Raw genomic sequence first — 15006 nt, forward strand, 5'->3', positions numbered from 1 at the left:
GAATGGCTTAGAGAATTCCCCTCTTGAACTTGACTTTTAAGTTTTCATGATTATATCTGACTTTAAGTTTATATTATATATTTATATATGAATTTTCAGTTTTCTTACAGATAAGAATATTTTCCTAATTTCATTATGAATTTTCTCAGAAATTCTCACCTTTCATGGATTGGGTGTGTAGTATTGTTTTTATATATTGGATCCCCTGTTCTCTCTCTCTCTCACATGATTATGTATATGGTTTGTAAACACTGTAGTGCAATTATGGTATTTCTTGCAGGGTGACAGATTTGGAGGAGCACTGGATGGTGCAGCTAGACAGTTTAGTGAGGCATATGACTCAGGTCTTATTCCTATGGAGTTTGTGAATTCTATGAGGAAGAAGGGCCAGCTCATCATGGGAATAGGTCACCGTGTGAAATCTGTAAGTATATTTCTCTAAGTATCTATATTTTTTTTACTACCCCAAGTCTAAGTTAGGGCTTTGATGGAACTTAGGAACCATTGTTTATATCTGTTCAAATTCAAGTAACACTGGCATTCCATTCTTAAATAAATAGAGTACAGTATTACCCCGCTTTTACTTTCCCGCATTTTACGTTTTCCCGTCGTTTACAATGTTTTGTTGGTCCCCTCAGATTCCCTATGCATGCAATGTATTATAATCATGAAATTTATATTTTCATATTAACTAGTTATATTCTCATCACATTGCATACACATTTGCATATGGGATTAGTTTCGGCCAACTCTGGCCATCTTCAGCCATATAAGCAAAGCAAAGTCACCTCCGTACAGGCCATGAAGGCCCTTGGAGGAGTGGAAGGTAAAGGCTTCCACCATTGTTAACCTCGGCACGTGATGGGGTAGAGTGGTTAGCTCCACGCCCGGCCGCCTCTGCCCCCAGGAATTAACCTGGTACTCATTTTTGGTGTAGACTGAGTGAACCTCAGGGCCATATGCACCTCCGGAAGTTGAAATCTCGTTTCTTAAATTGTACGACTTCCTGGCGGGGATTCGAACCCACGTCCTTCCGGGCAAACCGAGCACGCCTTTACCGCCTCGGCCAGGCAGCCCCTCAGCCATATAGATTTAAAAATTGGCATAATTAAAACACTAATATATACAAAGACATCTAAAAGAGAGAAAACACATTAAAAGAAGTCTATGATGAAAAACTTGATGACACTCATGTCCACACATCGCAAAGTATTATACAGCAAAACTTAAATTAATTGCAAGAATTACGTTGTAACGTTCAATTTTAAACTTGCTTGGTCTTGAAAGATAACCTTGATAAACCCTTTTAAATGATCAAGGCGGACATCTATAGCTTATTACAGAGATGAGTAGTGTCCCAGTAGATGTTAAATCTGTCAATATGGATCAGAACAGATGTCTGCAAAGAAAGAGGAAAAATAAGAAGTGAAAAAGTTGAAACCGCTGTGGTGAAACAAAATGTCAGAGAAATGTATAAAGAGAACTTACCCCTCCTCTCAGTCTTATACAGCTCCAAGGGAGTCTTATGCCAGTGACAAAGTACAGCACACTGAACGTGAGGTTTAAGCAGAGGCTGGTGGTGGGGCTCAGGTTGCTGGAGGAGTGAGAAAGGGGAAGTAGGGATAATGGAGGACTAGTGGGGGCATTAGAGCTTCTGCGGATTTTTACTCTTTAAGAATTGGAATAAGTATATTGAATAAAATATTAGGCTTCTGGGATATTTGAGATTGCAGTTAGGGTTAAAGTATTGTTCTATATGAATGTAGCAATTTTTAAAGATATTGAGCAAAGTGCCCTTGTCTGCGACTTTTAAAATATCCATGTCTTGATTAATGGACGTGAAATGGTGATTTGAGTCAGACATGTGTTGGCTTATAGCTGAAAAGTGAATATTTATCTGGCATTGATGTGTTCTAAATAACTTGTAGAGAAATTCCTCCCTGTCTGACCCACATATGTTGCCTCATTCACCACATTTAAGTTTATACACTCCTGAGTTAAGAAATCTATTAACAGGGTTGACTAAATGAGTGTTATGAAATATGCAGGAATTATTATTACTGGTTCTACAATATATGCTATATTTAGGTTATGTTGCTTGAAACTATTAGTAATCTGATATATCCCTTATCGTTAAACATAAAAGAAGAATGTATGTTTTTGGGGGTTGTTTCTTTAGTTAAAGTGGAAAAGAACTGGTTCTTTACCTTATTCATTATTTTATCACTAAATTGTTTATTGTATTCTTTCTGGAAATTTACATATATCCTGCTCTACTTACAGATCAATAATCCTGACATGCGAGTGAAGATTATCAAGGAATTTGTACTGGAAAATTTTCCTTCCAAACCTCTTCTACATTATGCCTTAGAGGTAGAGAAAATCACCACATCGAAGAAGCCCAATTTAATTCTCAATGTTGATGGTATCATAGCTGTTTCATTTGTCGATCTTTTACGACATAGTATGTGCTTTACCAGGTAAGAAATTGCTGAACACATAATCTTTGATATATTTAAATTACGGTAGAACTGTAGAGGGGAGTGGCCATGTTTATTAACACACTATGGCGGTGCAGCCAAGCTCTTCATTCAGTGGTTTCGAACCCCACTGTCGGCTGTCCTGAGAATGGTTTTCTGTGGTTTCCCATTTTCACTTGTAGGCAAATGGCTGGACAGATAATATTCATAGGCCACAGCCGATTCCTTCCACCTCCTTACCCAATTTCATTCACCATCACTAATTTAATCTTCATTAGCTCCTCAACTAAGGTTGGTGTCAGGAAGGGCATCTGGCCATAAAACATGCCACAACATTCTACAAGATATCCCAGGCTTTACCCATGAAAGCAGAGTACGCTCAAATTACTGGGCCAACACAAGTCATGAAATAATCCAGCCAGGGAATATTTAATTTAAATAGATTGGCAAAAATATACCACGTATAGAGGTCGGCGGCTACGGAAGAAAAGAGGGTCTATACCACGTATAGAGGTCGGCGCTGAGGGGTTAAATCATAAAATCACAATTCTTAATTTATGCTTAATGCATTAAAGTAATTAAAAATGTTTATAAAAATTGCTGAACTGTTCTTGGTTAAATGATTTAAGAAAATCATCAAATACAGTAGAAGTCCGCTATAGCGAGTAAGGCATTTAACGAGAACTCTGTTATAGCGACGACTTTTTTCTGTCCCTTCAAAATTCCTATATTAAACTGTGTATCGTTCTACGGTTACAGCGAGAACCCTATCACTGGCGCATCCGTTATTACGAGCGATTAAGCACGCACGATTTTTTCCGTTGCCAACATTTATACACCCCAGCGATAATATTGCATGCGATAGATTACCTTCGGCATCGTTTCCTCGCTATGTGCACTAGCGATTTATCTAGTCTACATTCGAAGGCGATGTCGGAGTCGATTAGTAGTACCCGCTGACAGCTGTTCCATAAAGAAAATTTGAAATGAAAGAGAACATATTTTCGTAATAAATGCGTAAATAACGTGTCCGATAACGGTTGTTAACTTGTTAAAAAATTAAGGCTGACTAAACTACCGCTTAATTTTGAGGCTAAATAATGCAATTAAGTAAGAATGGGATAAACCTCAAGATATGGCAGAGTGCTTAATTGATTTCAGAGGTTAGTTTATATTTTGTCGCGTCTGGTTAATTTACGGAAAGGCTATTATGAAAATTTATAGCGAGAAAGTTATAGTTTCTCTACTGGCGCTTGAAGTGTGTTTTCATCATACGTATAGTATGGTTAATTTAGGATACGTGACGCTGTTTGAATAAGAAAACTGAAACGTTTGCAACAAAATGCGATCGATCATCTTCGGTACGGTATAGTTTTCTCACTTTGTGCATTTGCAATCTCTCTCGTTGATATTCAAAGGTGATGTTGGAGTTGATTAGTAACACCCATCAACTGCTGTTCTCTAAAGAAAATTCGAAATGAAAGAGCATAACACGTTTTCGTAATAAATGCGTAAATAACGTGGCCGATAGCAGTTGTTAACTCGTTAAAAATACAGACTGAAGTAAACGATATCTTCGTTTTAATGTAATATACGGAAATTAAGTAAGAATGTTATAAACCTCAAGATATGGCAGAGTACATCACTGATTTCATAGGATATTTCATATCTCCTTGCATCTAGTTACAGCTATTTACATGTAAATTTTTCGCGTGGAGGTTATTTCTCTACATGCGTTTCAAATATGTTGTCATGATAGGCTACATGTATGGTTAGGTTAGGTGACGCTGTATGAAGAAGAAAGCTGAGGTGTTTGCCACAGAAATCTCTGGAGTGATACTGTATTTTTCCGAATCGAAGACTTTTTTCCCCAGAATCTCATGCGAAAACTCAAGGGTTGTTGCATTCGCGGCCTAACAGTAAGTTAATTGATACCACTGGCAACTACCGCGGTAACCACGCTGCTTCTTTTCACATGCGCACAGAACTCATTGACAATAAACGACCGCCTCTTTACTACACATCGCTAGCCCCGACAACCGGTTGTGCAGTGCCTGTGTGTTTCTCAAATCTGCAGAATGGCATCGAACCATGCGACCCTTCGAATACTTAGAAAAGCCATGGCTATTCAGTGGCAGAGTCATAACGCGTCTATTGTACTTGACGCTTAGTAAAATTAAGGTTTATAGACAGCAGGAATATTTTCGTGATGGATAGTCGTATTGTAAAGTTACGTGGAAAAGGTATTGCCGGCAAATTTTCAACGCGTTCTAGTCGATATTATGATGCCAATTTTAAGTTGATGTTTATTAAACACTCGAAAATGTAAAATAATTGTGCAGGTGCAAGAACATACGGCATAGGCCTAACTAAAGCCAGTATTTGGCATTAGCGTGAAGACAAAGAGCTAAAAAAATGCGTACCGTACAAAAAATGCATTCAGTGGTCCGCAAGAAGGACGCTTTAAAGAAGTCGAAGATGAAATTGTGAGGTGTGTGCACGAAAAACGCAAGGGCGGAAGGGCCATACCGTGACGCAATAAACTCGTTCGTTGACTTTCAACGTTCGCGATTAGGCCTATACATCGCTAGCCGCTGAATTTGGCCGAACCCGACAAGCGAGACGTGCGTGTAGCAGTAGCCGGTTATATCTGACGCTGCGTAAAAGTAACAGTTTTACAGAGAGCAAGAATAATTTCCTGATGTATCGTTGTATTGTAGAGACGCATGGAATGGGTATTGCCGGAAAATTTTCAACGAGTTCTTTTCGGTATTATGATGCCAATGTTAATGGTCCTTAAACCCGCGAAAATAAAGAATAATTGTGCAGCCACAAGGGAAAAAAAAAGAAATACGGTGTGACGAAAGTCGATGCACGGCGTCTAAAAATGCGTAGGCCTAATGTACAACAAGGCATTCATATGATTTTACAAACTTCTTTTTGAGCCTGATTTAAATTTTTTGAAGAGATAGGTGGGGTTTATCTTGGATTCGGAGAAATACGGTACTATACTTTTTCAGAATGAAATTAAACATACACTCTCACGTAGTATCGGATTATGAAAAATAACACACACTTAAGCCATAGTGTGGATATCATCTGCGGAAACACAAGTTTTGAACAAAATGATTGCCGTTTCATATCGATTTTTATGTGCATGAAGGGTTTTCTGACTTTTACACAAAAATCGGATGTAACGACAATCCGTTATAGCGAGTAAATTTTTCGCCGTTATGAATTCTCGCTATAACGGACTTCTACTGTATATCATCCTATAAAATATAAATATCTAATTCTTAAAATATCAGAATATTGTTTTTGAACAAAACACCTAATAATTTTTTTGTTAAAAGAGTCTGCATCTGTATAAAAATTCTAAATTAATGTATTGAAAGATAAATATTAGCAGCTCCTACTGTTCAACCTCTCAATCATTAATTACTTTAGGATACTTTGCAATCTTTCCCTAGGGCTGATGACGTAGATGTTAGGCTCTATTAAACAACAAGCATCATCATCATCATCATCAATCTTCCCCTTATTCTAAAACACATAAAGGAACGGAACAAAATTCCAGAATCTTACTAGATTTTTTAATATTCAAATTTAGATGCTGTTAGAAACTTACTGAGAAAGCTGCTTGTCAAATACTTGAAGACACCAAGACCTTGAACTTTATTGGTTTGGAAATCATGCAAGCCAGATAAACATATCCTTCTCCTTATAAATAAGGAAAAATATTCAAATTAGGATCATCTTACAATAAATTGAAAAGACTACTTGATTCTGTTACTGAATATTACTCACTTAATGGTTCAAATGTTTGCCAAACAGACAAAACTTGTGTACCATATAACATTTAGCCTATTAGCTTCATTATCCATATTGATGATTCTAGTAATCGCAAATACAGTGGAACCTTGGATTGCAAGCATAATTCGTTCCAATCAGTGCCTCAGAGTAGGGATTGAATAGCTGGAATACTATGATGAAATGATGAACCAGTGTGTTACGTACCAGTAGTATCAGAAAATTTATGAAGTCAGAGGCCCAGCTACTTCCTGCAAATATTCAGACAAGCTGTTACACTCGGTACGCCCGGGCGATTTGGCCGTGCGATTAGGGGCGCTCAGCTGTGAGCTTGCATCCGGGAGATAGTGGATTTGAACCCCACTGTCGGCAACCCTGAAGAGGGTATTGCGTGGTTTCCCATTTTCACACCAGGCAAATGCTTGGGCTGTATCTTAATTAAGGCCAAGGCCGCTTCCTTCACACTCCTATCCCTTTCCTATCCCATCGTCGCCATAAGACCAATCTGTTTCGGTGCGACATAAAGCAGATTTTTAAAAAACTCGGTACGCAGCAGTAATCGTATCTATCGGAGATGAGTGGCAACAGAAGACACAAAGCACATCACAACAAACAATGGTCAATGAAATGTTATTGTTGATCAATTTTATGAACTTTCTCTATTGTAGCCGTTCACATTTAGTTTTCTTTCGAGTCTGCGATATTAGGGCGTCTTATAAAATTATTTATAGCATAGACGGTAGTTCCTCGTTCTCCGACTTTACATACCGATTTTTATTAAGTTTGGTTTACCTATTTTCTTGTGACTTGGCGCTGATATGGACTGAGTAACAAAAATCCAAATTCATGAATATCTTTGTGATCATAGCCAGGATGGTAACAATGTATAAGACATAAATGATTGGAAATTTAATGCTATATAACTTTAGTTATGTAGTATTTATCAATACAACCACTAATAACATAAATATTTGAGAATAAAATTGTAGGCCTTCCCCTAAACTACCATTTCATTCAGCGTGAATACATCTATTCATAGCCTAGATGATAGCGAACTATTCCCCGACTTTGTGTACCGATTTTCCTTAAGGTAGGACCTCTAATAACATAAATATTTGAAACTTACTTTTTAGGCCTTCCCCTAAACTACAGTTTTTCTCAGCGTCAATACAATAATTTATAGTCTAGATTATAGGGACTTGTTCCTTGACTTTGCCTACTGATTTTAATTTAGATACGACCACTAACATAAATATTTGAAAATTACATTTTAGGCCTTCCCCTAAACTACCATTTCACTCAGCGTGAATAAAATTATGTATAGTCTAAATTGTAGCGACTAATTCTCCGACTTAACATACCGATTTTCATGAAATTCTCTTCAGCCGTTTTCTCGTGATGCATGCACATACATACAGACAGACAGACAGACAGAAATTATGGAAAAGTAAAAAGTGCATTTCCTCGTTACTGTGGACATGACCGATACAGAAATATCATTTTTTTCAAATTCTGAGCAATGTACAGACAAAACTCATTTTATATATATATATTATATTTCAGGCCGTCCCCTAAACTACCATTTCACTCAGTGTGAATAAAATTATTGATGGCCTAGATTATAGTGACTTATTCCCCGACTTTGCATACCAATTTTCGTGAAGATATAACCACTAATATAATAAATATTTGAGACTTAAACATTAGGCCTTCCCCTAAACTACCATTTTTCTCAGCATGAAAATACAATTATGTATAGCCTATATTGTAGCGACTTATTTACCATCCTTGTCTATCGATTTCCATTAAGATACGATCACTAATAACATAAATATTTGAAAATTAAATTTTAGGTCTTCCCCTAAACTACCATTTTTCTCAGCATGAAAATACAATTATGTATAGCCTATATTGTAGCGACTTATTTACCGTCCTTGTCTACTGATTTCCATTAAGATACAACCACTAATAACATAAATATTTGAAAATTAAATTTATTTATTTTTTTTTTGCTATTTTGCTTTACGTCGCACCGACACAGATAGGTCTTATGGCGACAATGGGAGAGGAAAGGCCTAGGAAGTGGACGGAAGCGGCCGTGGCTTTAATTAAGGTACAGCCCCGGCATTTGCCTGGTGTGAAAATGGGAAACCACGGAAAACCATCTTCAGGGCTGCCGACAGTGGGGCTCGAACCCACTATCTCCCGATTACTGGATACTGGCCGCACTTAAGCGACTGCAGCTATCGAGCTCGGTAAAAATTAAATTTTAGGCATTCCCATAAACTGCCATTTCACTCAGCGTGAATACAATTATTTATGGCCTAGATTATATCGACTTATTACCCCGACTTTGCATACCGATTTTCATTAAGACACGACCACTAATAACATAAATATTTGAGAATTAAATTTCAGGCCTTCCCCTAAACTACCATTTCACTCAGCGTGAATAAAATAATTTATAGCCTAGATTGTAGTGGTTCATCACCCAACTTTACATACCGTTTTTCATTAAATTCTCTTCAGCCGTTTTCTCGTGATGCGTGAACATACAGACAGACAGAAATTACGGAAAAAGTAAAAAGTGCATTTCGTTGTTACTGTGGACATGACCGATACAGAAATACCATTCTTTTCAAATTCTGAGCAATGTACAGACAAAAAAACTCTTATTTTATATGTATAGATTTAGGTCTATCTTAAATCATTTAACCAAGAACAGTTAACAATTATTATAAATGTTGATAATTATTGTAATATGTTAAGCATAAATTACAAATTGTGATTTTATTATGTAACAAGTCGAAAAGAATATTGGTGATCAATATGCCGCTGAAGAAGAGAACGATATTCCCAATGGCCAAGCAGGCATCAATTTTTGATAATGAGACAAAGTCTCTCATAGTGCATTGGCACTGCCAGTGGCTACAATTAGCCTACGCAGTAGCCTCCACGGTATGCACTGGCCAGCGTCTTGGTAGGTGTGCTGGGTGCCAACTGATGAGCCCAGCCTACCACACGGAGGCGAAACGCTGGCAACCAGGAATGAGTTTGCTGGAAAATTTATAATGTCCAATAACGGACCATTTATATTGGTATTATAAATTTACTCATTCGGAACAAATATTTCAGATTCCCTATGGGAATCAACATCTATATCATCTCTCTTTCGTGTCAGCCCGGCTTCTCCAGAATCCACTTGGCCGGTTGCCGCCTTCGTTTTCATTTGGTGGGTGGATTGGTTACCACCTGGAGTAATGTTGTTCTTACTTGCACGATTCATGGTGTGCTTGTTCTCAAGCGATTGGGTTGATCCCGAGGGATCGGAGTACAATCAGGTGGGTGAGTTCCTGAAGGTTTTCTGAGGCAGCCACTCCGACTCCGAGTACAGATGCTGACCAGTTGTCGCACCAAATAGGTGAATAGACGCTAATGGATTTATTATTATCCTATGCCGTTGGCCATCAAATGGCTCTTCCACCTTTAGGTGCAGTTTCCCACCCCAAGGGCAAGAGAGTGCCCTGAACCTCTACCCGCTAATCCGCCCTCCAAAGAGGCCGTTGGCACTTGGTAGAGGAGGACCACTTATACCGGTGGTCACTCGGTTTGTGGACGCAGTTTGTCATGCCTGGGACATTATTATTATTATTATTATTATTATTATTATTATTATTATTATTATTATTATTATTATTATTATTATTATACGACTATATTCGCTTCTCATATGCTATATAGCACAAATCTATTGAGTTCAATTTGTTTACGAGTAGTTGTCTTCATCAAAACTGCTAATGCTTGAGAAATCTGTCACGTGGGAAATAATAACAGAGCAGACACATTTAAACATTTTTGGTTGTAAAATATCTTCTGTTTGGAACAACTTTAACAAAGATTAACTACAGGCCTTCATTGTAATTTCTAGTTTGGTTGTAATACAGTCTAGTTATTTGTTGATTCAACTTCTTAGTCTCTGGAAGTTTTATGCCTTTGTTCTTATCTTAACATTGGACTCCCTTTAATCAGTTCTTACCAAACTTCTTTGTATTATATGTTATCAGTGCTTATTGAGAATTTTGTAAGTCACTGCACCAGTTATTTTCTTGATACAGTAGAAAGTAAAACTTCCATTTTGCAAATTTCATTGACAAATCCATATGTTCCTAATTTATGTTCTCTCAGTGATCATAATTAACAAGCTTTTTTTAATTTTTCTGTTCATCGTTTGTTTCCAAGTTGAAATCCACAGGTATTCTCTCAGTGTTACATACCATATATATGCACTTAATTTTCTCCCTTGCATAATTTTCTCACCCTTAATTTTGAAATGGGAAATTTAGGGGGAAATAAAAATTCACATAAATTTCCCACCATGATAATATAAAAGTCTTCTGTCATTGGTGTGTTTTCTATTTATTTTTTTGTGAAAGGTGTGGTCATGAAAACATTAAAGCATTTTTAAACCTAATATTTGTCTGTTGAATAACACAAGAAATATGCACACAGTGATGCGCAATGTACCGTGGCTAGATGCTACAGAAGTGATCACATGATATTGAAATACAAAGCCATCCTCAAGGTCACAAGATGGTTGAATGGATCTCCTGGTAAAGGCTGCAGCATTTAGCAGCTACATATACAGTATGTTATGTAACATGTGTTTGAGCGACAGATCTGTCACCATTTATTTGACGTGTCCTCTTTCTCAGCTATTTCTGTTTATGACATTGTCTGACAGCCAATAACCACTTTTTTTGTTATGCTTAATTCTGTCATGACATTTCGAAACACTTTGTTTCTTCAAAAAATGCATGACGGTCTACATTGAGGCCTTGCAACAAAGCCAGCTATATTAGAAGTACATTCTGTAGCTGTCACGTACCTGTGTCATTTAGCATATAGATAACTGTGTTATTTAATGTACTGTCTAGCCAGGATGAATGGATAACAGGCTACTACTGCGAATTATCGTAAGGAAAGATGAAGTTTTTCAGGTTAATGAAATTTTCACTTTTAAAATAAAATTTAGTCTTGTTTCAAGAAAAAAAATTTCAGAATAACTTTTGTACACTGCTGGAAAAAAACATGCAACATCCACAAGGACAAGATCATTTTATTCACAAGCAATGCGACAGGTAGTTCATCATTGCAGGAGTATATGATAATAAATTCAGACCAAATGAAACACACATTTCACAGTAAAGGGTGTCCGACTCGTTGGCTGAATGGTCAGCATACTGGCCTTCGGTTCAGAGGGTCCCGGGTTCGATTCCCGGCCGGGTCGGGGATTTTAACCATCATTGGTTAATTCCAATGGCCCGGGGACTGGGTGTTTGTGTTGTCCTCAACATTCCTGCAACTCTCACACCACACATAACACTATCCTCCACCACAATAACACGCAGTTACCTACACATGGCAGATGCCGCTCACCCTCATCGGAGGGTCTGCCTTACAAGGGCTGCACTCGGCTAGAAATACCCACATGAAATTATACAGTAGAGGGTGTCCAAACAGTCGCATCAGTACACAGTGTATCCCCTTCTGGCAGCAATGCAGGGGTGTATTCGCGAATGCAAGCAATTGTAAAGGTGCTGAATGGCATCCTGCAATAGATTGTCCCAAGCATCTTGCACCTTTTGATGCAATTCGGCAATGGTTCTTGCAGGCTCTGGAGAATGCATAAGTTCCTGCTTCATCACGTCCCATACGTATTCAATTAGAGATTCAGTGATCTCGCTGACCAGGGCAGTTGTTGTACACCACATAGAGTATGTTGCATCACAGCAGCTGTATGTGGATGTGCAATGTCCTGCTGAAAAAGCACATCACCTTCATGTCGAAGAAATGGCAACAGCACGGTCAACAACCTGTGCAATGTAGCGGGGGCACTGGTTACGTTACCCTGCAGAACACCAACTGTGACTACGTGTTGTAAGTGATGGCCCCCTACCCCATGAAGCCTAGGGTGGAGCCTGGGTGTCGTGGGTGAATGCACTCTGGAATAGGCCACTCACCAGGTCTACGCCCTACACATGTATGTCCATCACTTACTTGCATACAGACAGGACCTACTCTCATCACTGAAGACAACAGAGTGCCGTTCCCCTCTCCAGTCGACTCTTTCATGACACCAGAGTAGCCGTGTTTGGCGGTGTCTTGGTATCATATCATTGGTAGCCTGGCCCGAGGCCCGCGTTATCATAATCCTGCTGCAACCATACAGTTCCCAGTGGTCCTTGGTGACACAGCAGATGCAACATGTGACTGGATTTTGTTCCTGGATGATGTTCGGTCGGCCACCGCTGCTTGTACAATGCATCGATCTTGGCATGTCTGTACTATGCGGACGTCTGGATCCTGGTCTGTGGGTGTGAGAATGTTCCACAGGCCACTGCTGAAAGCAACAACACACCACCGATACATTTTGCCCAATATGTGCAGCAATCCATCGATACGTCCATCCGGCTCCCCACAGGCCCACAATGCGACCCGGTTCAAATGGCTGCAATTGTTCAACAGGAGCACATACTCGTCGGCAGGGCATGGTTGTACCCTAGAATGAATGTTGCAAACACTTTTCACCTCTAACCTCAGCACAGTTACTGCTTACAGAGTCAAAACAAAGTGCACACGGACAGGCCTCCTGAGTGCCATCTGGGCGCCGATGTCCATGACAAATGAATCGATAATACAACAAGCCCTCAGTGTGCACATATTATACCCTGGTGCCACTGAACACAGTCCTTGAGGATGTTGCATGTTTCCCCCCCCCCCCCCCCCCCCGACAGTGTGTTTATAAACTACAGAGCATTTCCTAAAATGTTCCTACTGGAAATGCTGGAATATTAAAGTAACAAATCTAGTCGATTGATAAATTATTAGCATTGTAGAGAATAAAGCAAAAATATTAATGCCGTTAGACAATGGCCCTGTACAAAATAGTGATACATGGTATGGCATTGAAGCAAACATTCAAGTAATATTTCTCCTTCCAAAAGGAACTCAGTTTTTCAGCTTCTCAATTAGAGCATAATCCAGACTGCAAATGTAGTGTACATAACATTTCAGTAGTTCATGACTACACAGTTAATATTTTAGAGGCAATGCAAATTATGTTAATTATCATAATTTTTATTTCTGATGCTCTTGTGCTCACTGTCTCTTGGAAGACCTGTATATAACTTTTGTTTCAGAGAGGAAGCTCAAGAATACATTGAAATGGGCTCCATCAACAGTTTGTTCGTTCTGGGTAGAAGCATTGGATTCATTGGTAAGAATGAAATCATATCTCATCTAGAGTAAGCATTTTGGTACAATTAAGTAATCTCCCTGTTTAGCATAGTTTCAGTGGAATTGAACATTTTTCTTTTACATGTACCTAGCATGTTATTTCTCTTTTTTTGTTTATCATCTGAATTTATTTTGGACACCCTTGTTTTAGATAATTATTTGTGACATATTATTGTATTCCCAGTTTTCATGGTACCAGTAGAACTGAAATATGTACTGTAGATACTGCCATAGGAAAATTCTCAATCATCCACCTCCTTTATCCTTTTGCGGATGATGTTATTCTGTATAGAGTAATAAATAAGTTACAAGATTGTGAGAAACTGTAAGTACCTACAGTAGGTGTTATTATAGGGGAAGATGTTCATTGGGGTAATCGCATAAATGGGATTGTTAATAAAGGGTACAGATCTCTACACATTATTATGAGGGTGTTTAGGGGTTGTAGTAAGGATGTAAAGGAGAGGGCATACAAGTCTCTGGTAAGACCCCAAATAGAGTATGGTTCCAGTGTATGGAACCCTCACCAGGATTACATCATTCAAGAACTGGAAAAAATTCCATAGAAAAGCAGCTCTCGATTTTTTTTCTGGGTGCTTTCTGACAAAAGTGTAGCGTTACAAAAATGTTGCAAAGTTTGGGCTGGGAAGACTTGGGAGAAAGAAGACAAGCTGCTCAACTAAGTGGTATGTTTAGTCACAAATTGTCATGAACGTTTATTAATAATCACTTATTCAATACAAGGTAAAGTTCTTACATTAAGATTTATATCTTGTCATAATATCTTTTTGGGACATGTTTCGCTCATTATATGGGCATCATCAGCCTTTACCTCATACCTTTTGGTCGTTGATCAGGATCCAGTTTTACCTTATCCAGTAATATTTTGTAGAAACCGTTAATATTATCAAGAATAATATCGCCAATCACAGTAGCCTCAGCAAGTTTGAAATGGAAGCCTTCATAAAGATGTTAAAGTTTATGTTAAATAACAGCTACTTTGCATTTAATGGCAAGATCTATCACCAGAACGGCCTAGCAATGGGCGATCCTCTATCAGGCACCTTGGCCAATATATACATGGATTCATTGGAACACAACAAAATAATGACAAAAGTAAAAGGAATCAGCCTGTGGCTGCGATATGTGGACGACACATTCGTAATAATCGATAAAGAACTCAATAACAGTGACAAAAATTGAGATTTTTTAAACACGCTTGGTCAAAATATAAAGTTCACCAAAGAAGATGAGGTCAATGGTTCCATAAATTTTCTAGACATCACTGAAACATGTATCAACAATAGTTTTGATTTTCAAATATTTAGAAAACCTACCTATTCTTCAATAACAATCAAAAATTCTTCATTACACCCCAGTTCCCATAAACAGGCAACTTTTTACAGCTTAATTTATAGAG

General features: G+C 38.3%; 1 protein-coding gene across 4 annotated transcripts in view; it reads left to right on the forward strand.

Moving 5' to 3' along the window:
- Positions 1–15006, forward strand: part of ATPCL (ATP-citrate synthase) — a 498463-nt gene that overhangs the window by 456255 nt on the left and 27202 nt on the right. For all 4 annotated transcript variants that reach the window (XM_067140650.2, XM_067140651.2, XM_067140652.2 and 1 more), the window contains exons 18-20: positions 281–424; positions 2284–2480; positions 13490–13566. In XM_067140650.2, the coding sequence (XP_066996751.2) occupies positions 281–424; positions 2284–2480; positions 13490–13566 (418 nt within the window). The remainder of the gene's footprint in view (positions 1–280; positions 425–2283; positions 2481–13489; positions 13567–15006) is intronic.

The sequence above is a fragment of the Anabrus simplex genome, chromosome 2 (assembly GCF_040414725.1).
Source record: "Anabrus simplex isolate iqAnaSimp1 chromosome 2, ASM4041472v1, whole genome shotgun sequence".
Classification (NCBI taxonomy): Eukaryota; Metazoa; Arthropoda; class Insecta; order Orthoptera; family Tettigoniidae; genus Anabrus; species Anabrus simplex.